Consider the following 19374-nt stretch of genomic DNA (forward strand, 5'->3'; position numbering starts at 1 on the left):
GCACAAAACATTATTTCAAAAGTATAAATTTTTAAATCTATACCATACACTAAAACTATTACAACTATTAGTAGTTTGACATTTCAACCATTATTTTAATATTTAAAGGAATCACTAAAAAATTTATTAAAAATGTTAAATTTTACTACAGAAATTCTGTCATACTTAGAGCTCTATTATGTTAAATATCTAATATCTTTAACCGTTATCCTTTTTGTAAAGTTGTGCCGTTTCGATTAGGGCAACGTTAAACCCTAAACGTTTGAGCAGAGATCTCTAGGACTCTTGGGAGAGAGAACTCTCTGGTTAGTAATCTTCTGCAAGATTCGTCTCCTCCAGATGGGTGATCTTCCTTTTTGTGTGCGTTTGTCTTCCTTGCCAAGGATTCAGGATCGATGGCTCTTCCAAAGCTGGCAATGCAGCAGGAGCCCTCTTTGTTTGGGGAATTGGATGATCCGGAATGGATCGCCCTCTACCCGGAGCAGGACGAAAGCAGGGATCTCTTGCAGCGCGGCGGCGACATTCCCGCCAAATTTTCGAGCGGCGGCGGCGAGATGGTGGTGGTGGCGCCGCCATCGTGCTCCGCCGGAGCCGGCGGCGAGAGGAGGATTCTCAAGAGGTTGGGTAAGAGAAAGAGCTCCTCCGTCATCGTGTCGGACGAGAGCGAGGATTTCATCGTGAGGAAGCATCACGATTCCCTCCGGCAGCGGAAGAAGGTGTTCGTGGGCGATCTGGAGAGGAAGCTGGGATCCATGACGACGGCGATCGAGGAGCTAAACAGCGCCATCAATCTCATCGGTGGGGACAAGAAGTTTAAGGTGGTGAGAAACTCTTATCTCCTTCACCAGGGAGCGGTGCCACCGCCGCCACCTCCGCCGCCGCCACCACCTTCTTTCTTTGCCTCTTCCCCGCTTCCGGGAGGTGCTAGCGGCGCGAAGACGATCCGTTCGAAGAGGAGCAAGCTCCCCAAGCGCGACCACAGCAAAGGATTTGGATTTAAAGAGGCGAGGAGGATGATCAAGAGGCCGGCCAGCGCTCTTCTCTTGGTTTTTCTCTGCCTGGTGATGCTCTTCTTCCCGATCAAAGTCGGGATCCAAGGCCTGGGGAGCTCCCAGAGTTTTGGAGGATCATCACCCGCGACGCAGAGGTGGTCGACGATGAGTTCTCGCGATCACGAGCGATGGCCGCCTTCTACTTATGCTTCGAGAATACACGGGATGGAGATTCCACGCTTTACCCGCGGTGGTGTGGAGGGATCCAGCATCCCGGGCCGGGGTACCAGCGTGGGCAGTGAGAAAAAAGACGAAGGCTCGAGCGCTTCTTCTCCGAGCAGCAAGGTTAATGACTCTACGAACACAGCGAAAGTTGCTGCTACTGGTGAAGACGCTCCATTCATGCAGCAGTGGGACAACTCGGGTGAGAAAGAACGTTTTTTTTTCTTTTCCTTTTGATCCATTGGACTGGCTAAACTCTCGTGTTCTTGTTTTAGAGCAGTCTTTACGGCTGGAAAGTGCACCCAAGTCTTCCAGTTTCGATCCAGCTCCGAGGGGAATGTAGCAGGGTCCCGCATGATCCGGAAGAAACAGCTCAACGATCGTCCGGGACCCGGGATCCAACTCACCAAGAACAAAGTCGTGCCTCCTCCGATGGTGGTCTCGGTTTTGCCAAAGAAATCCATGTCGGGGCCTACAGGTGGTGAAGTTTTCGTCGTGGTGGCCATCGACGGGGTAAAGTATGTCACTTATTCGTGCAGCCTTCCGCAGCAAATCATGGCGGCAGGGCCGTGATAGGACCAACTTAGCGACAAACAAAGCTCAAATTTCAGGCAAGCAAATACCAAGCAAACTTTTCTTTCCTCCTTCGTTCGCACTTAATCATGATCACCGACAGGGAAAGAGCAACAGTGATCGTATATCGGGGTCTATGATTTCTTCGTCTGGGGATTGTGGTCACCAGCAAGGCAGGAAAAAAAACACACACACACACACTAGCAGTGTGCTGGGCCAAACGTCAACTTCGAGCTTTTGACAAGTGGACAGAACTGTATAGACGGGCTCTCTCATTCTCGCAGGTTCTCGCAGGTCCCACGAAGTGGCTGGGTTTTTGGTTTGGGTGGAACTTTGGATTAGAGTACGGAGCTCTAGCATCACAAATCTTCGCAGCAAACAGGAAGAATTTGCAAGGGTGTTGCAAGTGTAGAACTTTTTGGGACGCGTTCTACTTATCTCTCGCTTGGGCGAGACGATAGCTACGTGGGAAGTGTGGAGCGAAGCTCATGGGAAGCGTGCGGGATAGAAAAAAAACGGGATTGACTAACAGGGGGAATCAGGAAAAGTGGCGAAGAAACACGGAAGCGTGGATCTCAAAGGCGTGTGTAGCGAGTTTTTCGCCTATGATTTTTCTCTCTGACGACTTACGGGGGTCACTAAAGAAGCAATGACGGCGGCTATGGCGGCTAAGTAGAGAGACGCTACGCTACTGTTTTGGACAGAGGAATAGAAAACCAAGATAAGTCAGGAAGCTTGCGGAGCACTTAAGCAGAACTTGCGACCACGTTTTTTTTTTCCCACTGGAGTATATAAGCTCTCCACCGAGGTTACATTCTTTACCAAGATCAAAGACAACGACAGCGAGTTCTCCAAGTAGAGCTCTCTTTCCTTTTCTACTTTCCCTCATCTCCAAGGACGAGGAAGCTCAAGAACCTCTGGGACACAAGTATGGGGAGGAGTTCCAGCTGCTTTAATCCGCTAGCTTTCAGCCGGTCTCGAGAGAGAAGGATCACTTCCAGCGATGGTTTGAAGATTGCTCAAGGGCCGGACAATGACCGAGCGGAGTTTGGTCTCGAGTTTGCAGAGTTTGGAGGAGGATGTTTTTGGGGGATGGAGCTCGCGTACCAGAGAGTGTATGGAGTGACCAAGACCGAGGCTGGATACTCGCAGGGAATTTTTCACAACCCGAGCTATCGGGATGTTTGCGATGGGATCACTGGCCACTGCGAAGTTGTGAGAGTGGTTTTCGACTCCAGCGTTTGTAGCTACGAGAAATTGGTGGAGGTTTTCTGGAAGATGCACGATCCAACGAGCATGTACCGCCAAGTAAGTTCCTTTTTCCTCTTTTTTTGGATCTATTTCTTAGCTCTTCGCTATATCTTTCTCGATCTTTGTGTTCTTCCCATTTCTTATTGGATTGTTCTTTCTTTCCAGGGGAACGATGTTGGCACCCAGTACCGATCTGGAATTTACTTCTTCAACAAAGAACAGGAGAGAATTGCTCGGGAGTCGATGGAAAATCTCCAGCAGAAACTCGACGCTAAGATTGTCACCGAGATACTCCCGGCCAAGAAGTTTTACAAAGCGGAGCCATACCACCAACAGTATCTGTCCAAAGGGGGCCGCTTTGGATTCAAGCAATCTACTGCCAAGAATTGCTCAGACGTGATCCGAGCCTATGGCTGAAGCAAAAAGAGAGCTTTTTGTTTCTTCCTCCGGATTTTCCACAGCTTCTATAGGTAGTAAACATTGAGATCTATGAAAACGCAAGTTTTTCAAGCTTACTTTGTTGATGATCGCTCTGGATCGTCTTCTAGAGGAAGCTTTTGTTCGCAATCCATGAAAGCTTCACTGATTTAAGCTTGCTTCTTCGATATCCGAGCAATCCAAAAACGTTTTTTTCCGCTTGGTAGTTCAGTCAAGTCTCTCTGCCAAAAAATCCACTTGGTGAGCGAAGAAACTCCCTGACATCCACGAAACTACTTGTTTATCTAAGGCCGAGTTCCAAGTCGTGTCGGCCTTTGACAAGTCCACGGCTTTGGAAGCTTCTCAAACACCGTAGAAGTCAACCTTGGCTGGATCTACTTGTGTCGGAGAGAATGTCGTGCCGTTGTCCAAGATCTTGTCAAGAATCCAGCAAAGTCGGCCGCCGCCCCTCGTGTTCTAGATCCTGCGTTTGATCCTCCCTTTCTTGCTTGTAAATGCTCTCCATTAGCACGTAAGCCGCAGAGTCTTCCTTGATCCCAAGCAGCGACTCATAAGCAGCCTTTCCGACCCCCAAGTTCTTCCATCTCTTGCAAGCTCCCAGCACCGTTCTCCACACCACATCGTTCGGTTCCACCTTCATCCTGGAAACCATCTCCATGGCTAGCTCCACTTTGTTTGCTCGTCCCAGCATGTCCACCATACACACGTAGTGCTCCACCTCTGGAACAATCCCATACTTCGAGCTCATCTCCTCAAAGTAGTGCTTTCCTTGCTCCACCAGGCCGGCGTGGCTGCAAGCCGCGAGAATACTGATGAAAGTCACGCCGTTTGGAGCGATCCCATCGTCTTGCATCGCCTGGAAGAGCTCGAGCACCCGGTGAGCGTCACCCCCGCGGCTGTGAGCCGAGAGAAGCGCTGTCCAGGTGACCAGATCCAAGTCCCTCGCCACCACCGAGTCGAAGAGGAGCTGGGAGTTTGTCACGCTCCCACACTTTCCATACGCGTCCACCAGGCTTGCGACCAGAGAATTTTGGAGGCGATCGTTTCGGGAGATCTCCGCGTGTAGAAGCTTGACAGTCTCCACAGCCGCGGAAGTTCCACAGGCCTTCAGCACGGCAACGTAGCTCAACGCATCCGGCTCGCAGTACTCCCCGCACTCTTTCCTCATTCTCTGGAATAGCTCCTCAGCGGAGCTTTCCTCCTGGTTGTCCGAGTAGCCGAGTATGAGCGTCGTCCACGAGACGACGTTGTAGAAAGCCATGGCGTCGAAGGCCCGGCGAGCTTCTCTCATGCTCCCACACTTCGCGTACATGTCCACCACCGAGTTTGCGAGGAAAATCTCCGAAAAGAAGCCAAAGTTGGCAGCCTCGCAGTGGAGCTCCCGGCCTCGTTCCAAGGATCTCGCCACCGTCGCGGAGTTGGCTGTGGCTTTGGCTTTGGAGGCGAGGCTGGCACAGGCCTTGCATGCCGAGACGTAGCTCAGAGCGTCGGGTTCCAACCCATTGCTGTGCATCGCCGAGAGAAGCTCCAAGGCCATCTCGGCCTCCCCATTTTCGACGTAGCAGAACATGAGTCCATTCCACAAGACAGTGTTCCAAGAGCCACTCTTGTCGAAGGCGATGCGAGCGTCGAGCAAGCTCCCACACCTCCCATACATGTCCATGACAGCGCTGGCCACCAAGAGCTGACGATCACAGCCATATCCCACGGCTTTGGAGTGGACTATCATCCCTCTCTCCAGGGACTCGGACTTAACCATCATCATTTCCCCGAGCTCCATCACTGGCGATGCTTTCTCCGCGGCCGCAAGGCTCGTGCAAGCCTTGATCGCCGCCACGAAAGTGAGAGGATTCGGAGCACTGTTCTCGGGCCGGAGGAACACGAAGGCCTCGAGAGCAAGCTGAGCCTCGCCATTGTCGACGTAGCACAGCATCAGGGAGTTCCACAGCGCCACTTCTCTGTAGACCATCCTGTCGAAAACTCGCCGGGCATCCTCCACGCTTCCACACCTCGAGTACATGTCGACGAGAGTGATCGCCACGGCCATATCTGTCTCGCACCGGCAGCTCACAACTCGAGAATGTAGAGCACAGCCTCGCTCCAAAGCCACCGCCTTCATCGATCTCCCGTCAACGAGCTTGCCTTCTTCTCTAGCTGCAAGGTTCGTGCAAGCCTTGATAGCAGCGACGCAGGCCACCGCATCAGGCTCGCAGCCATCCAGTGGAATCTCCGTAAAGAACTCAAGAGCGAGCTCTTCCTCCCCGTTCTCGGCATAGGCGAGCAGCATCGACGTCCACGAAACCAAGTCGTGCCGGGGCATTTTGTCGAAAACTCTACGAGCGTTGGAAGTACTCCCACACTTCACGTACATGAGCAGCAATGCACTCGCCACGAACAAGTTGGAGTCGAGGCCGAGCTTGGCTGCCTGCGAGTGGATTGCCACTCCTTTTCTCAAGCTTCGTTTCTTGATCACCCGGCCGTCGGCTGCTTGAGTAGCTTCTTCTTTCACTGCCACCTTCGCGCAGGCCTTGAGCGCCGCTACAAATGCCCGAGAGTTTGGAGCTCGGTTGGTCTGCTTCATCGTCAGAAAGAGCTCCAAGGCCAGCTCCGGCTGCCCGTTCTCCGCGCATCCCATCATCAGTGCCGACCAGGAAACGACGTTGTGCCGGGGCATTCTCGAAAAGTTGGCGTAGGCGTCGTCCAGACTTCCACAGCTCGCGTACATGTCCACCACCGTGCTTGCAAGAAATATATCCGAGGGACAGCCACTCGCCAAAGCCTGCGCGTGGATCTCCTGGCCTTTCTCAAGGGCTCTCTCTTTGAGAAACTGTCCGTTGATCTTCTTTCCTTCTTCTCTGACTGCGATGTTTGAGCAGGCCTTGAGTGCTGCGACGAAAGTTCTAGCATTTGGCGAGCACCCCGCCATCGCCATGCTTGCAAAGAGCTCCAAAACGAGCTCTCCCTCGTTTTGCTCGGCGTATCCCGTCAGAAGCGAGTTCCAAGTCACAACGTCCCGGTATGTCATGCCGTCGAAAACGTTCTTCGCGTCCACCAGGCTGCCACATTTTGCGAACATGCTGATCAAGCAGTTCGCGACGTAGAGATTTGAGGCTTCACCGGTTTCATTGGCTCTGGCGTGCACTGATCTTCCTCGTGTCAAGTCTTTCGCGATGCAGCACACTCTTAGCTGATCGAGAAGCTCGTAAATCCCAATCTTTGGTCTCAACTTGGTTGGTTTGTCCAAAGAACTTTGTTCTTCCTGCGGAATTAAACGATAGAGCCGGCATTCGCAGCTTGAACAACGTGAATTTTACCTCGAGTGCGATCGAGAAAAAACGAGTGCGAGGTATCCAAGGTGAAGCCAGACGAGTGCCTGTTGCCAGCCTGAAGAGAAGGATCATCAGGCAAAGAAATGGCGCAAATGCAAACGAAATAGACAATGGGTGCACGAGTTTATACTCACCCAAGTCTTAAACAGTTTTCTTCACAGCATCCGCGTCCTGCCTTGATCCATAGACTCATGAACTGCAAAAGAAGAACCCTACTTAAAACCCAACAAGTTGAGAGAAAAAAACGAAGAACTTATACCTCAAGAAGCACCACGACTTCTTCTCATGGTTTGTATCTTGGCACTCTCGTCCAGCATTTTAGCACCACTGTATATGTTGGCCAGGAGCACGTACGCCGTCGCGTCTCCCTCGTCGAGCTCCAGCAAAGACTCAAAGGCAATCCTCCCAACTTTTGCGTTGCTCCACTTCTGACAAGCCCCCAGAACTGCCCTCCACAGCGCTGGATCCGGCTTAAAAGGCATGCTTTTCACCATAGCCAGCGCCTCCTCCAAGTGGTTTGCTCGTCCCAGAAGATCCACCATGCACGTATAGTGCTCTCGAGCCGGAGAAAACTTCTCGCGCATGGCCTCGAAAATTTCCTTTCCCTTCTCCACAAGCCCGGCGTGAGTGCAAGCGTTGAGGACGTGAAGGAAAGTTATCTCGTTTGGCAGCACCTTTTCCTTCTCCATCCCTTCGAAGAGCTCGAAAGTTTTCGCCGTGTCTCCCTGGTGAGTGTACCCAGCTATCAAGGCATTCCAAGTGACCAAGCTCTTCGTACGAGCCTTGTCGAAAACCTCTTGAGCGCTCGCCATGGCCCCGCATTTCCCATAAAAATGGATCAACGAGTTCGTCACCATGATGTCGTCCTCGTATCCAGCCTCCCGGATCTCTTCGTGGGTCTTCCTCCCAACTTCCAGGGCCGCAAGGCCTCCGCAAGCCTTGATCGCAGCAATGTAATGCCGAGCACTCGGAACCACGCCACCTTTGGCCTTCATACGCTCGAAGAGCTCCAAGGCCGTGTCTTCTTTTCCGTTGTGAGCATACCCCGAGATAATTGCCTGCCAGGAAGCCGAGCTGTGCTGCTCCATCTCGTCAAAAACTTGCCTTGCATCCGCCATACAGCCACACTTGGCATAGAAATCCACCAAGGTGCTCGCCACATATACGTCTTTGTCGTGCCTGTTCTTCACGGCTTCCAAGTGAAGAGCTCTTCCTTTCTCCAAGCTCGTACCTTTGACGATCACTCCACCAGATTCTTTCCCTTCCTCTTTTCCTGCTAGAGCAGCGCACGCTGCGAGAGTAACCACCGTTGTCCGAGCGTCTGAAACGAAGCCTTGAGCCTTCATACTTTCGTAGAGCTCCATAGCCACCTCTTCCTGTCCGCCTTGAGCGTAAGCCGCGATGATGGAGTTCCAGTGAACGACGTTGCGCTGACGAACTCTCTCAAACACCCGGCGAGCGTTTTCCAGGCTTCCACACTTGGCGTACATGTCCACCAAGCTTGCAGCGACGTAAATGTTGTTCTCACAGCCAGCCTTTGCCACTTGAGCGTGAATCGCCACCCCTTTCTCCAGCCACTTCTTCTGCCAATCCATCCTCTCGTCTTGAGAAGCTACGCTGCCGCAAGCTTTCACTGCCGCCACGAAGATCCTCGAGTCGGGTTTAAAGCCTTCGCGTAGCATCCGCGAGTAGAGCTCCAAACCGAGCTCGCCTTGGCCACTCGCGGCATAGCCGAGGATCATTGCGGTCCACGAGACGACGTCGTAGCGTTCCATCTTGTCGAAAACTTTGCGTGCGTCCGCCATGCTGCCACATTTCGCGTAGAAGTCCACCAGCGTGCTCGCGACGTAGAGATCACCTTCATGTCCTCGCTTTGCAAGCTCCAAGTGAATCTCTCTCCCTCTTTCCAGGCACTCGAGCTTGATCATCTTCTCGCCAACCAGCGTCCCTTCTTCTTTGGTGGCCAAGTCCGTGCAGGCCTTAAGCGCAGCGATGAAGATCCTCGAGTCGGGAACGAAGCCTTTGCGTTGCATGGCAGAGAAAAGCTCGAGTGCCTGTGCTCCATCACCGTTGGAAGCGTATCCCATGATGATCGCGTTCCATGAAACCACGCTGTGGAGCTTGATCCCATCGAAAACTCGCCGCGCCTCGGCCATGCTTCCACACTTCGCGTACATATCCACCAGCGTGTTGGCGACGTGAGTGTGTAGTTCTTGCTGGTTCTCGGCCACCTCCGAGTGAATCCTCCTCCCAGTTGTCAAGTCCTTGCTGCCAATGCACGACTTCAATGCCGCCAGGGACACGGACACCGGAGGAACTCTTCCATCTCTTCGCGCTCTCTCGTAGAGTTCTAGAGCTTCTGTTCTTCCCTCCACCTTGGTGATGATCGACGAGAGCGTCGCGGCGAGAGTGGCATTTTTCTGAGCAGCACCATCGCCGGAGCTTTGTTGATCATTTCTTTTGTACCGCGCCCTCGTCCCAGCTCCAGAAAATCCCTCCAAATTGCTGAGTTTGAGCTCTAGCCAGCACGAACTCCGGTCGATCCATAGCGCCTCTCCAGTGCTTTCGTGGACGAAATCTGGAGAGCTCGGCTCTTCCTACACAGAGAAGGAAAAAAGGGGCATTTGGCCTTCCATCCCTTGCACACCCACCTTGCATTGCCGGTAGTCCCGCCAGAGAGAAGGATCCTTGAAAAACCTCCGCCATCGCCAGCATTCGTCGTGGCTTTCTAGCCGCTGAACCGCTTTCATCCATAAACCCTAAACGCTAACATCTGCATCTTTTCAAGAATATTCGTGCGCGGGATTAAGATTTTAAAGTTCAAACACTTCACAAACTCTTTCACTGTTCTTCCTCGTCCTCTTCGTTCTTCACCGGAGACTCTCCACCGCGATCTCCTCCCGCGCCATGGCTGCCATTCTCCATTGGGCTCGCCACTCTCCTCTTGGGCGATGGACTCTCGCGAGCATTCTCCTCCGGGGACAGGCTTCTCCGGCCCCTCGCCTCTGGCGACCAGCGTCGGGGATTGCCATCCGGGGACAAGCTGCCGCGGCCTCGAGCTCCCGGCGAGCGCTCCTCTCGGCGAGGATTTCTGTCCGGAGACAAGCTGCTGCGGTTTCGCGTCTCCATTGGCGATCGGCTGCGCGGGTTTCCATCCGGAGATGGGCTGCGGTGCCGTGGTGCTGGCGACCCGCGACGGCGTCCTTCCGGAGAACCTCTTGGTGGTGGTGATCCACGACGACGGTGGCCTTCCGGAGAGCCTCTTGGTGGTGGTGATCCACGACGACGGTGGCCATCCGGTGACAAGCTACGGCCTCTTGATGGTGGTGAACCGCGGCGGTGGCCTTCCGGAGACAAGCTGCGGCGTCTTGGTGGTGGTGACCTGCGAGCATTCCCATCTGGAGAGACGCTGCGCTTTCGTGCGGCAGGCGAGCGGCTTCTATCGTCTTTGACGGGACTCGCGCTGTACCTTCGACTCCGGCTATACTTTCTTCTCGGAGAGCGACTGCGAATAACAAGTTTGAGCGAAGAGGAGAAGAAAAGAGAGAACACCAACCTGGGCGATCTGCTACGGCTTCTCCTACGTTCCATTGATCGAGAACGCGATCTAGAGTGCCTGTCAAGAGACAAACATAATTGTAATCAGCGATGAACGAGACTCTCGGCTAAAGTTTTTCTCGAGACACCTGCTAAACGAGCGTGGACTGTTGCGGCAGTTCCTCTCGATATGACCACGCTGCCCGCAGCGGTAGCACTTGTCCTTCCAATCACCAGCTCTGCAGTCTCGAGCCCAGTGACCATCGTTCCCACAGTTGTAACACCTTCCAGTTCCTGGAGGCGGGCCTCTCAAGGGCTCGCGCTCCCTCCTGATGCTTCCACCACCACTACCACCACTGCCGCTGCGAGGACCCTGTCAAACAGAGACATCCAAAAAGAACTGTGAGAAATTCCTGTAAAACTAGTAAAGGAATGGAAATACCCTTCTCGCAAACTCGACGATCATGCGGTGTCCCTCGAAGTCCCGTCCGTTGAGATAATGCCTCGCCTCATCAGCATCCCGGGGATCGCTGAATTCCTGTAGCGAAACTCGAAAGAGAGAAATGAATAGAAAAAGAAAACAAAGAGCGAGCAAAAGAGAGAAAAGAAAGAGTTTCTACGTACAACAAAGGCGAAGTCGTGCTTGACATCCACTTCTCGGACTCTGCGGAAAGGCGCGCAACAAAACAACCAATCGTCATGGCACCTCGGTCAGCTGAAGTTAAAAGCACCCCGGGCATTCCATCCAAAGAGACAATGAAAGAGAGAGAACTCCTAGAGATGGATGCGCCATGAACTTTTTTTCCCCTTCCGACGAGCATCAAAAGCCACTCTCTAACATCATCACGGGCCTCCACCAGACTTGGGACGAGAAAACCCACCAAAAACCTTCAACAAAACGAAATGAAAATGAATGAAAGTTAACACTAGAGCTAGAGACGAACGAAACGAAATGGTTTTCTCTTTCCATCTCACTTCCACTTCTCCAATCCAGGGATTGGCAATACACATCCCCCAATCCCGTGGAGCTGCGAACTGCGAATCTAGCAGCGAAGATGCCTCTACTCTCAATTCCCCCCCACGAAATCCAGCACAAATTTCTACCTCGCAGGAACGAAAGGAGAGAGATCTTACCTCCCGTATTTGCTGAAAATCGCCTCGAGGTCGCGGCTGCGCGTCCGCGTGGAGAGGCGACCGACGTAGAGGCGCGTCTGGCCATCGTCGTAGCGCGGCATCTCCCCGTCTTCCCTTCTAGGGCTAGGGCTCTTCCCTAAAGACCCATTACCGTTGGATGTCCAAATCCAGTCCAACGGTCTTGATCGCACGAGAAACTTGACCACCATTGACTAATGCGGTCAATCTACTTGGTCAACCTTTCCAATAGGGCTCGTTGTTCCAGGAAATGGCCGCATTGTCTTACCGGATGCTTGGAGGGCTTCAAGAGCTCGCTGGAACACCAACTTACAAGGTATGAAAGGAAAAGCAAAGGAAACGAGGAGGGACGAGTTTAGAGCTTACAGGCATGGCTGCTGGATCAATTTGGAGTGCTCCACGATGGAAGAAAGCCATACCCAGGCGCCATTGCTACTCGTAAAACATCTCTCCAAGTTCTTCTCGATCTCTTTCCATTCGCTCGCTAAATTCCCCGAGCTTGAATCTTTTCGTCCTGGTTTGCTTAATCCATTCTCGAAGCTCCAAAGCTCGATACTATACCATTCTTTGTTCTTCTTGTTCCTCCATGGCTGAGAGTGCAAAGTTTGCTTTCTCTTTCGCAGTGGAGTGCCTGGCTTCCACCGGCGCAAAGCTCCTCCTGCTCAGCAACTCGTCCCGGCGATCCGAGGTGACCAAGAACAAGATGAGCGAGTTGGGCTTTGATCCGGGCCTGTTTGCTGGAATCATCACCAGCGGAGAATTAACTCACGACCACCTCCTCATGTGAGCTTCTTTCCTGCCCCTGTTGCTGGATCATCTGTCACTGTTTTGCCGCTCTCTTGTTGCAGGAGACGAGACCCTTGGTTTGCTCGGCTCGGAAAGCGATGCTTACACATGACATGGAGCGCTCGGGGTGCTATATCACTCGAGGTCTGGTCTTCCCAAGTTTGATAGTCGTAAGCTCGCTGGTTGCAGGAGTTGGATCTGGAAGTCGTAGAGAAGCCCGAGCTTGCCGACTTCATTCTCGTGCATGGGACCGAGGCACTGGGAACGTCGCACGGGAGTCCTAAGCCAGCAACCTTAGAGCAGCTTCGCGAGTTCCTGGAGGTTGGAATGAAGTATAATCTCCCCATGATAGTTGCCAATCCGGACGTTGTCACAGTGGAAGCCAGGGAGCTCCGAGCGATGCCTGGTAAAAGTTCCTGCTGCTGGCTCTTCTCTCAGCTTGTAGTAACCCGTGCTCGTTGTCCAGGAATGCTGGGCCTCGAGTACGAGAAGCTCGGCGGCGACGTCAGATGGATGGGAAAGCCCGACCCGGTTATCTACCGTGCTGCTCAAACGATTGCCAACGTCGCGCCTTCGTGCTGCATTGCCGTTGGGGACTCGTTGGCGCACGATATAAAAGGAGCACAGGCCGCTGGAATACAGTCTGTGTTTGTAGCAGCTGGAATTCATGCTGGTGAGTTGCAAATTGAAAACATAGGTGACAAACCATCTCCAGACGCGCTGAAGTCTGTTTTGCACAATCACGGATCGGATCCGTCGTATGTTATTCCGATGTTTTCCTGGTAATAAAATAACACTGTTTTTCTTGCTGGAAGTTTCTGTTTCGACATTAAACAAGGAAAAAAACCAATATACAATGATGTTACCTGATCAGGTTTACAAGGCGGATGTGCACAGAGCATTTGCGTAGTAATGCTTTTGTTGTGGATATGCACTTGCTTCAGGTTGGCTCGACGTGTGGAGCAGACCACTCAAAAGAGATGGCGCGAACACGGGAGGGTACGTGACACTGCGGACGATTAGTTTACCATCCAGCAAGAGCATGCGCAGGAGCTCCTTTACAGTCTGAGCCAAAAAAGTTGGAAGTTCAAAATCGAGTAATAGGAGCCTTGAGTATAAGTACCTGTGGATTGAGGACGTTCATCCGCTTGACCAGATTGTCCTGGAAAAAGAAAAATGCATTAGAAACAGCCAAGTGCCAAAAGTCAATACAGACCTCAGTGATTCCGGGGTTCAGTGTTACAATGCCCATAACGCGACGGATTAGTCCCTTCAATATTTTCATGTTTAGACTTCCGTTAGACGTTATCCAAGGAAGGATTGGAAGCGTGCTGGTCAAATCGGCTACGTCAGCCGTGTTGCATGCCTTGTGTTCGTTGCTTCCTCCTTCAATGGGATCAATGTCCATGAATGTCGAAGTGGAAGCACCATCTCCCATGAAAACGTCGCTCTTTTCGATGCTTTTCCCTGGACTGGAAAGCAGAAGCGAGCCCCTGTCCGTCTTCTTTGTAGAAAACTGAAGAAAGTACCGGCCAGCAAAGGCCTGAGAAAGAACACGAACGTGGTCGAACGCGTTCACCTACATAAAAAAAGCCAGACAAAATATAAAAACATCGAAAACTCAGAATTTACCTTCTTCACAACGCCAGAGGACTCCAGAGAGTCCACATATTTCTCCACGAGATCCGTACCAAGGCGTTGGCCAAGGTCCTTGATGTTTACACCTTCCTCACCAGCATTTTCGATTTCGGTTTGCATTGCCGCAAGTAAACCAGGCTCGAGAATTTCGTCACCTTCCGTGCCAGAAACCTTCTCCAGATTTTCTGCGCCTGGAACTTCGAAAGAAGGTGTTTCTGATGGACCCGGTTCCAGCTCGCCTTGGCATCTAGAGAGCAAATCCGGAAGAGTAAAGGTCTCTCGGTGTAAAAGAACATCGATGCCAGGAAATCCTCGCTCACGACGAACTGCTTGGTAGACTTCGTCCTTGTCTTCGAGTCTCGCCTTTACAGTTCTTGCACCTTGTTCCTGGTTGTCTGGCTTGCGCTTGAAACCGCAACCGATTGATCTCGGGTCTTCGCTCTCGCCAATCCCATTAGCCGGTACGCTCGGTTTCAATGTAAGTTCTCCTGTGGTAACTCTCCCAAATAATTGTAGAAGCTTGCCACAAGTGTCTTCGGTTGAGTATGGAACCCATTCTTGATCAATGTCAGTTCTGCGCTCCTGAAGCCATTTAGACATTGCAAAGGATTCTTCGGCAGTTGAGCCAGGAAACCTCGTTGCAAACGCGTTCTGATAGAAAGTATCGGACAGAACGAAGGATTGAGCACCCTGACCGGACGCCTGTGTAACATTATGAAATTAGCGAAAGTCTCGAACAAACGAATCATAAACAATAAGGAGACTTACCACCATCCCGTGATCCTTCAGAAAGTTAAAAGCTGTAAACACGTCTGCCTCTTTGAACTGATGAAGTGCATCCATAAAAGCCTTCGGCAACTGCACGTCGTCACTGTTTACCGACGTGTTCAAGAATACCAGCTTGATAAACTCGATCGCGTTGGCAACTCCAACCGAACCGTGCACAAGTTGCTCAGTGGTCAGACACTGAAGCGATGCCGGCTTTTTCTTCACTTTCTTTCTGACCCGTCGTGAGCGAAGGGCGATAACACCACCAGTCTTGTTCGGTTTTATAGGAGGCCGTTTGCTTACTTGCATAAGCCCAGCAGCAGAAGACAGGTGTAGTGGATCGACTGTGATGCTTCCACTTGTTGAAGCTTCAACGGTCTCAGTTGCACTATTGTATAGCGATGTTGCAACGATACGCTTGTTGTGGCACGGCTTGTTGTAGCACGATCGTACTAAGTTCTTGCATCTGATGATTTCGTCGATCGCCGAGACCACGGACGCGTCTTCAGGATTATCCCAGTAATACTCCGGTTGCTCGTGCAGAACTCTGATAGGTGCAGGCGGAATAAGCTCTCCGTCTTCCACTACTTGTTCTTCACATGTACTACTGGTCCCTTGATCCTCGATACTCTCCATCAACTGGCAGTATTTCTCATACCGCGCTGAAAGTAGCGAGCATAGATTCAAAATGGCCTTCTTCACGGTTGCCTCGGACTTCAGAATGGAAATCCGCCTGCGACAGACTAATGGTGCTGCTGGAAGACCGGGAATCAAATTCCAGTCCACGCGGTTCATCTTTGCACCCAATAAAGCCCGCTGTTTCGCATAAGCAAAGAAAAGTACTCTGCAGAAAAAAACAGAGAATTAAAATAGCGAGAAAGACCACAAAGCTTACCTGTCCAGCTTGTCCGACCACGGAAATCTTCTTGATCTCGACGGCTTCAATTTGGTTACGATACTTATATGATTAACATGGTCCCCCATATCGTCTGCATCATCCACTTCTTTTTCCATCTGTGTTGCTTCGGAGATTCCGGACGTAAACATTTGTCCCATTTCATGTCTGGAATTGTCTTCAGTAACTAAGACCTGTGGAGGCGCTGGATGACTGCTGGCAAACGTGTCCATAAAACTAGGTTCAGTTTTCTGTAACGATTGGAGTCGGACACGACGATTTTTTTCATAAGAGACTCGTAGGACCTGCGTATGAAGTTTAGTTCGAAATTTGAAATTTTGAATATAATACCTGTTCAAGTGTAAGGTTCAGATCTTTAGCAATTTTTGCACATTCCTGTATCGACTTCCGCTTTTCTGGCCCACCTTCGTTCATTCTTCTCACAAGATCATTACGTTGATCGATTGTCATGATTCGAAGTGAGGTCCAAGACCGCAAGCCAAAAAGCTGACAGATAGAATATTAGAGCCAGCAAAATATTCAGATCAAACAACCTCAGGAACACTTGAACCAGGGAAGGCGTGCCTCGCAATACCAGGTTCTGCACCGGAAAAGAAGTACTCCAAAGTTTGCCAGTAATTATCGAGGCCTTCTTTCGTATTGATGTCAAACTCGTGGCGGCCTCGCGGATTGTAGTCATAAGTTTCCCTCGTAAGAGATGGAAGGGGCTGCGGTGCTGGCTGTTCGATGTACATATGTTCCTCCATGGCATATGTAAGAGAAGCCTCAATCATTGATATAGAGAGGCTGCCAAGATGCCAACGGTCTTGTAAAACGACCGGACCATGCCCGATAACAATCCGTATAAGCTGCAGAATGAACGAGATAAGATAGTATGCAGGAGAATAAAAAAACTTACTTTCAGACGACGAAGAATATCCACGAGCCATGCCAAACGTCCTCCAGCAGAATTCTCCAGCAAAATAACTTGTTCACCTTCGGGAAGGTCACGAAGCCGCATGCCTTGTCTGCAACGCTCTGTCAAGTTGTCGATCACTCTATTCGAGCCAACCATTTGGAGAAATAACTCCAGCGGCATAGACTGTACTGCAGCCATCAATCCGAAGACTCGGTACCCTCTCCCATCCGTCAAGCGTGGTGTACCAAACTCGAGGCCCATATCTTCGTCCAAAAAGTCATTGGTGTAGTTCCAAAGGAAATAATGCAGCATCCGAGCTCTGACCATTTTTGCCGGCACGAACCCGTTAGCTTGAAGGGCCACTGTCTTGGCTGCATCAATCTGTGATAATAAGGGCGCTTTCTTGTGTTTCACCTTCATCCTTCTCAAGCCAGTAAGAACAGGTACCGTGTTGACTGACGCCTTCTCGCGGGGTAACCCGTGACCACGGCTTTCCATGTCAAACTTTCGAATACGTTCGTGAATAACGCTGAGCAAGTCAGGCTCCACCTTCACTGACGGAAGAAGAACGACCTCCGCAGTTCTCTTGCGACCGCAGTTCGTCGACCCGGGCATGCTCAGCAGAATGCACTTGCATCGGCCTTCACGTTGGAGCTTCTGAAGAGTTCGAGTCAATGTCTTTCTGTCCATCATGGTCTTCCGGTTACTTATGCTTTCAAGCCATCGGTGAAGCTCAGCTCGCACTACATATTTTTCCTCCTAAAACAATATCGTCAGTCGGCCGATAGTATACTAAAAAAGAGCGTTCTTTACCTGTAACCTTTCCAGAATGCGTTGCTCTCGTTGTAAACTCGTAGTCGTTACAGTCAAGCAAGGATATGGTTGCCCGATTCGAAACAAAGATGGAGGCGGAAAGCTGCTGGCTGGCGTAGTAGGAACCGGCGTAATATCCATCCCTTCGGGAGTTTCGTTAATAGCTGGACTGAGAGCCTCCGTAGCTGGCAGGGTTGTAATGACTGTGTTTCCAGCATCCGTCTCGGTATCAATCTTGACCATGGACTCTGTCAATGAATCGCTTTCGACCTTCTTCGCGTTCTTGCGAATCAGAGGAAGCTTCTGAACTCTTTTGAGGCTGTCACTCGAAGGCACCGTAGCTTCTTCCATATTTTCAAGTGGATCTTGAGTATCTTCATCCTGTTCTGCAGGGACCTCTCTTGTGCGGTGAGTGGTTCTCAGTCGATACAATGTTGAGCGCTTGTGATTCTCCGCTTCGAAAAGAATGCCGTTCTTTATGGTCATGTTTTGAATCCGGTAATAGTTTCTCTTGTTATTAAGTCCAATCCTCTTCCAAACCTATGCAACAACAGAAGGTTACAATTATTGAAGTTTATGTATGTCCTACCTTACCTCCATCATCATCAGGCCCTCTCTCCCCCCTTCATCAATCATGTCATAAATCTGTTGATCAACAGAAAGTTCCACAAGCTGTTCCGTAACTTGACCTCTCTTTGGGCCTTTCAACTGTTGCTCGGTATCCGCTTCAACAGAGGTAGAAGCGCTAAACTCGTGTTCGTTGAAAGCCTTCAGCAGCTGAATGCAGGATCTTACCTGGACATAGCACAATGCGTTTACATGAACATGGAACATGTAGTGCAGATTTTTACCTTGCGGCCCACTTTTGCCTCTATAATGGTGACAAAACCTGCCTCTTTCAGCCTTTTCATCAGCTGTTTAAACATAATTAAGCATGCAATCTTTGTGAAGAGGAAAAACACCACTAACCCTCCGCCAAGCACGGTGTCCAGAAGACATTCGATAGCCCAGTGTAAGCTTCAGATCAGAGACAACAAGAACCTTCACAGAAAATTCCACAGTTAGCGAGCCAAAAGTCCAAAATCCTCTAGCGAACCTTGCCCTCCGCTTGTTGCAGCTTATCACAGATAGCTTTCATGGCAGGCAAGTCGTCGTTGATCATCAAATGCTTCCCCTTGGAGTGATTGTCATCAGCGTCGTCGGGATCCTCTGGAAACGCAGCGTCCTCGGCACCATTGGATATCTCAAACCGCTGGTGCGAATTCAAAGTTAAATGCCTGGCGTATCTCGTAAGATGGACCAAGTTTGTCAAAACTATCGAGCCTCCACCCTTCGCTGTGTCCTTATTCCTCACAAGCGTGGACCTCCTCACGACCAGGCCACGCGATTCGAGGCTCCGGAGGATATAAAAAAGCTTGTTTCCTTCCACCTTGAAATCCTTACCGAGCTGATTCTGTGTCACTCCCTCAGTCCTGGAAGAAAAATCCGAAAAGACTAAGCTATCAACTCAAGTTCTCTACAATCGCGAATTTCACGTACCGTGCCTTAGCAAGACGCTCGAGAATGGAGTGTTGAATCTGAGAAGGCTGTGTGTCGGCGTGCCTGATATCGTAGAGACCCAAGCACGCATCTCGGATGTCCTGAGAGGCAACCACGACCAATTCCAAGCTCTCGGCGCTCTGCAAAGACTGAATCGAGGGATCCGAGGCCGGCATTGCTGCTGCATTGGACTGGCCCGAGAATTTGAAGCTCAGCCCCGGCACCGCGAGCAATCCCCGCCACACCGCCTGCTTGACGTGATCGTCGACGTGAATTTCCAGCCCCGCGGGCGTGGCCTGGAGGAAGGCCCAGAGTTTGGCGAGAAGGCATCCTGCGCAAAGCGATCGATCGGCTGGAGAAGAAGAAAAATGCCGGCCATCACTAACCTTGTTCTCCCTCGGCCGCAATCTCCTGGAGCGCGGCCGCGACGAGCTTGTCCGCCATGCCCGCGCGCTCTCTCCTTTCAAAACCCTAGCGATGAAAGCGCAAGAGTGTAATATTCCATCTCCTACCCTAAACAGA

At 51.2% G+C, this 19374-nt stretch overlaps 5 protein-coding genes across 9 annotated transcripts; 2 read left to right on the top strand and 3 right to left on the bottom strand.

Annotated features, from left to right (window-relative positions):
* Positions 1-1899: 1899 nt before the first annotated feature.
* LOC9645620 (peptide methionine sulfoxide reductase A1) lies at positions 1900-3624 on the top strand. Its single transcript, XM_002975823.2, has 2 exons — positions 1900-3095; positions 3204-3624. The coding sequence occupies exons 1-2, from the start codon at positions 2718-2720 to the stop codon at positions 3453-3455; spliced, it is 630 nt and encodes a 209-aa protein (XP_002975869.1). The 5' UTR covers positions 1900-2717; the 3' UTR covers positions 3456-3624.
* A 21-nt stretch (positions 3625-3645) lies between these two features.
* Positions 3646-9559, bottom strand: LOC112348465 (pentatricopeptide repeat-containing protein At2g33680-like). 2 transcript variants are annotated; one of them, XM_024681017.1, is made up of 4 exons: positions 7065-7168; positions 6940-7001; positions 6791-6860; positions 3646-6735 (listed from the first exon to the last, which is right to left on the bottom strand). In XM_024681017.1, the coding sequence occupies exons 2-4, from the start codon at positions 6996-6998 to the stop codon at positions 3895-3897; spliced, it is 2970 nt and encodes a 989-aa protein (XP_024536785.1). In that variant the 5' UTR covers positions 6999-7001; positions 7065-7168; the 3' UTR covers positions 3646-3894. The 2 variants fall into 2 exon arrangements, with proteins under 2 accessions (XP_024536785.1, XP_024536786.1); XM_024681018.1 differs by lacking the exons at positions 3646-6735; positions 6791-6860 and adding an exon at positions 9457-9559 and having other exon boundaries at positions 6944-7001; positions 7065-9402.
* Positions 9560-9597: 38 nt separating this feature from the next.
* LOC9645621 (serine/arginine-rich splicing factor RS2Z32) lies at positions 9598-11710 on the bottom strand. Its single transcript, XM_024681020.1, has 6 exons — positions 11477-11710; positions 10967-11006; positions 10785-10880; positions 10492-10715; positions 10362-10421; positions 9598-10310 (listed from the first exon to the last, which is right to left on the bottom strand). The coding sequence occupies exons 1-6, from the start codon at positions 11683-11685 to the stop codon at positions 9647-9649; spliced, it is 1293 nt and encodes a 430-aa protein (XP_024536788.1). The 5' UTR covers positions 11686-11710; the 3' UTR covers positions 9598-9646.
* Positions 11711-11733: 23 nt separating this feature from the next.
* Positions 11734-13094, top strand: LOC9646010 (ribonucleotide monophosphatase NagD). 2 transcript variants are annotated; one of them, XM_002975824.2, is made up of 6 exons: positions 11734-11810; positions 11863-11932; positions 12118-12277; positions 12343-12424; positions 12470-12686; positions 12747-13094. In XM_002975824.2, exons 1-6 carry the CDS (start codon positions 11745-11747, stop codon positions 13064-13066), a joined length of 915 nt encoding a protein of 304 aa, XP_002975870.1. In that variant the 5' UTR covers positions 11734-11744; the 3' UTR covers positions 13067-13094. The 2 variants fall into 2 exon arrangements, with proteins under 2 accessions (XP_002975870.1, XP_024536789.1); XM_024681021.1 differs by having other exon boundaries at positions 12470-13094.
* LOC9645622 lies at positions 11941-19351 on the bottom strand. 3 transcript variants are annotated; one of them, XR_002993047.1, is made up of 17 exons: positions 19239-19351; positions 18853-19183; positions 18410-18785; positions 18283-18354; positions 18165-18227; positions 17908-18108; positions 17314-17853; positions 16501-17259; positions 16136-16450; positions 15933-16088; positions 15582-15886; positions 14687-15530; positions 13913-14620; positions 13497-13859; positions 13404-13442; positions 12987-13345; positions 11941-12938 (listed from the first exon to the last, which is right to left on the bottom strand). XR_002993047.1 is itself a non-coding variant. In XM_002976001.2 (17 exons), the coding sequence occupies exons 1-16, from the start codon at positions 19294-19296 to the stop codon at positions 13157-13159; spliced, it is 5319 nt and encodes a 1772-aa protein (XP_002976047.1). In that variant the 5' UTR covers positions 19297-19351; the 3' UTR covers positions 12987-13088; positions 13147-13156. The 3 variants fall into 3 exon arrangements, 2 of the variants coding, with proteins under 2 accessions (XP_002976047.1, XP_024536784.1); XM_002976001.2 differs by lacking the exon at positions 11941-12938 and having other exon boundaries at positions 12987-13088; positions 13147-13345; XM_024681016.1 differs by lacking the exon at positions 11941-12938 and having other exon boundaries at positions 12987-13098; positions 13147-13345.
* Positions 19352-19374: the final 23 nt, after the last annotated feature.

This window comes from Selaginella moellendorffii, unplaced genomic scaffold (assembly GCF_000143415.4).
Source record: "Selaginella moellendorffii unplaced genomic scaffold, v1.0 SELMOscaffold_29, whole genome shotgun sequence".
In the NCBI taxonomy this organism is placed as follows: Eukaryota; Viridiplantae; Streptophyta; class Lycopodiopsida; order Selaginellales; family Selaginellaceae; genus Selaginella; species Selaginella moellendorffii.

What these genes read in the sequence shown, in the direction of transcription:
- LOC9645621 (XM_024681020.1), bottom strand. Translation starts at nt 11,685, where the DNA reads ATGGTGGTCAAGTTTCTCGTGCGATCAAGACCGTTGGACTGGATTTGG. An exon ending in AGCACGACTTCGCCTTTGTT is followed by an intron (nt 10,881 to 10,966) that starts GTACGTAGAAAC and finishes GTTTCGCTACAG; the next exon opens with GAATTCAGCGATCCCCGGGA. An exon ending in AGTCCACGCTCGTTTAGCAG is followed by an intron (nt 10,422 to 10,491) that starts GTGTCTCGAGAA and finishes GTCTCTTGACAG; the next exon opens with GCACTCTAGATCGCGTTCTC.
- LOC9646010 (XM_024681021.1), top strand. Translation starts at nt 11,745, where the DNA reads ATGGCCGCATTGTCTTACCGGATGCTTGGAGGGCTTCAAGAGCTCGCT. An exon ending in CCCAGGCGCCATTGCTACTC is followed by an intron (nt 11,933 to 12,117) that starts GTAAAACATCTC and finishes TCTCTTTCGCAG; the next exon opens with TGGAGTGCCTGGCTTCCACC. An exon ending in GGGGTGCTATATCACTCGAG is followed by an intron (nt 12,425 to 12,469) that starts GTCTGGTCTTCC and finishes CGCTGGTTGCAG; the next exon opens with GAGTTGGATCTGGAAGTCGT.
- LOC9645620 (XM_002975823.2), top strand. Translation starts at nt 2,718, where the DNA reads ATGGGGAGGAGTTCCAGCTGCTTTAATCCGCTAGCTTTCAGCCGGTCT. An exon ending in CAACGAGCATGTACCGCCAA is followed by an intron (nt 3,096 to 3,203) that starts GTAAGTTCCTTT and finishes CTTTCTTTCCAG; the next exon opens with GGGAACGATGTTGGCACCCA.
- LOC112348465 (XM_024681017.1), bottom strand. Translation starts at nt 6,998, where the DNA reads ATGAGTCTATGGATCAAGGCAGGACGCGGATGCTGTGAAGAAAACTGT. An exon ending in GAAAACTGTTTAAGACTTGG is followed by an intron (nt 6,861 to 6,939) that starts GTGAGTATAAAC and finishes CCTTCTCTTCAG; the next exon opens with GCTGGCAACAGGCACTCGTC. An exon ending in TTTTCTCGATCGCACTCGAG is followed by an intron (nt 6,736 to 6,790) that starts GTAAAATTCACG and finishes TTAATTCCGCAG; the next exon opens with GAAGAACAAAGTTCTTTGGA.
- LOC9645622 (XM_002976001.2), bottom strand. Translation starts at nt 19,296, where the DNA reads ATGGCGGACAAGCTCGTCGCGGCCGCGCTCCAGGAGATTGCGGCCGAG. An exon ending in GAGCGTCTTGCTAAGGCACG is followed by an intron (nt 18,786 to 18,852) that starts GTACGTGAAATT and finishes TTTTTCTTCCAG; the next exon opens with GACTGAGGGAGTGACACAGA. An exon ending in TGAACCTTACACTTGAACAG is followed by an intron (nt 15,887 to 15,932) that starts GTATTATATTCA and finishes CTTCATACGCAG; the next exon opens with GTCCTACGAGTCTCTTATGA.